The 517-nt window shown below is 53.4% G+C and overlaps 1 protein-coding gene across 2 annotated transcripts in view; it reads left to right on the forward strand.

Moving 5' to 3' along the window:
• Positions 1–209: 209 nt before the first annotated feature.
• Positions 210–517, forward strand: part of Imp (IGF-II mRNA-binding protein) — a 282,316-nt gene continuing 282,008 nt past the window's right edge. The window contains exon 1 of one of the 2 annotated variants that reach the window (XM_070131430.1): positions 210–402. In XM_070131430.1, coding sequence (XP_069987531.1) covers positions 353–402 — 50 coding nt within the window. In that variant the 5' untranslated portion in view covers positions 210–352. The remainder of the gene's footprint in view (positions 403–517) is intronic. The other variant, XM_070131427.1, reaches the window with a different exon arrangement.

Here is a 517-nt window from a genome sequence, read left to right on the forward strand (position 1 = left end):
TGATGAGCTAAACACTATTGCCTTATTTGTCTTTAAAGTTTAATTTAGTTTTTGCTTGTCTTTGAAATCAAGCTTCGAATAGATGACGTCTAGTGATACCGGTCTGCGCGAGTGATGGCAGCGGCAGGTGTTCCGTGGGCGAGAGAGAAATCATTTCGAGAAGTGGTGGGTGGCAACAGGGTCGGGTAGCGGTGGTGGCAAGGGGCCTCGCCTGAGCTTAGTGTTGGGCTGACCGTGCACCCTGGCATCCGTGCAACACCGCTCACCACTGTGCTGCCTGACCGTCGTCACCCCACACCCAAGGGCATGAGGATTTCTTGATGGTGTAAAGGCGGAAAAGTGCCAGTTAGTCATGGAAACGTACGGAGCCTACGCCGCCTCCCCTCCCCCGTCCATAGAAAGGTAAATAAAGTTGGCAATTGCAAGGCAAAACTTCGGTTGCTGGCCCTCAAAATCTCGCCGAAGTCGATCGAAAGGCGATCGTCGAGAGGGCCTGGGGGCCTGCAAGCACTGACAT

Source organism: Penaeus vannamei, chromosome 16 (assembly GCF_042767895.1).
Source record: "Penaeus vannamei isolate JL-2024 chromosome 16, ASM4276789v1, whole genome shotgun sequence".
Lineage (NCBI taxonomy): Eukaryota > Metazoa > Arthropoda > Malacostraca > Decapoda > Penaeidae > Penaeus > Penaeus vannamei.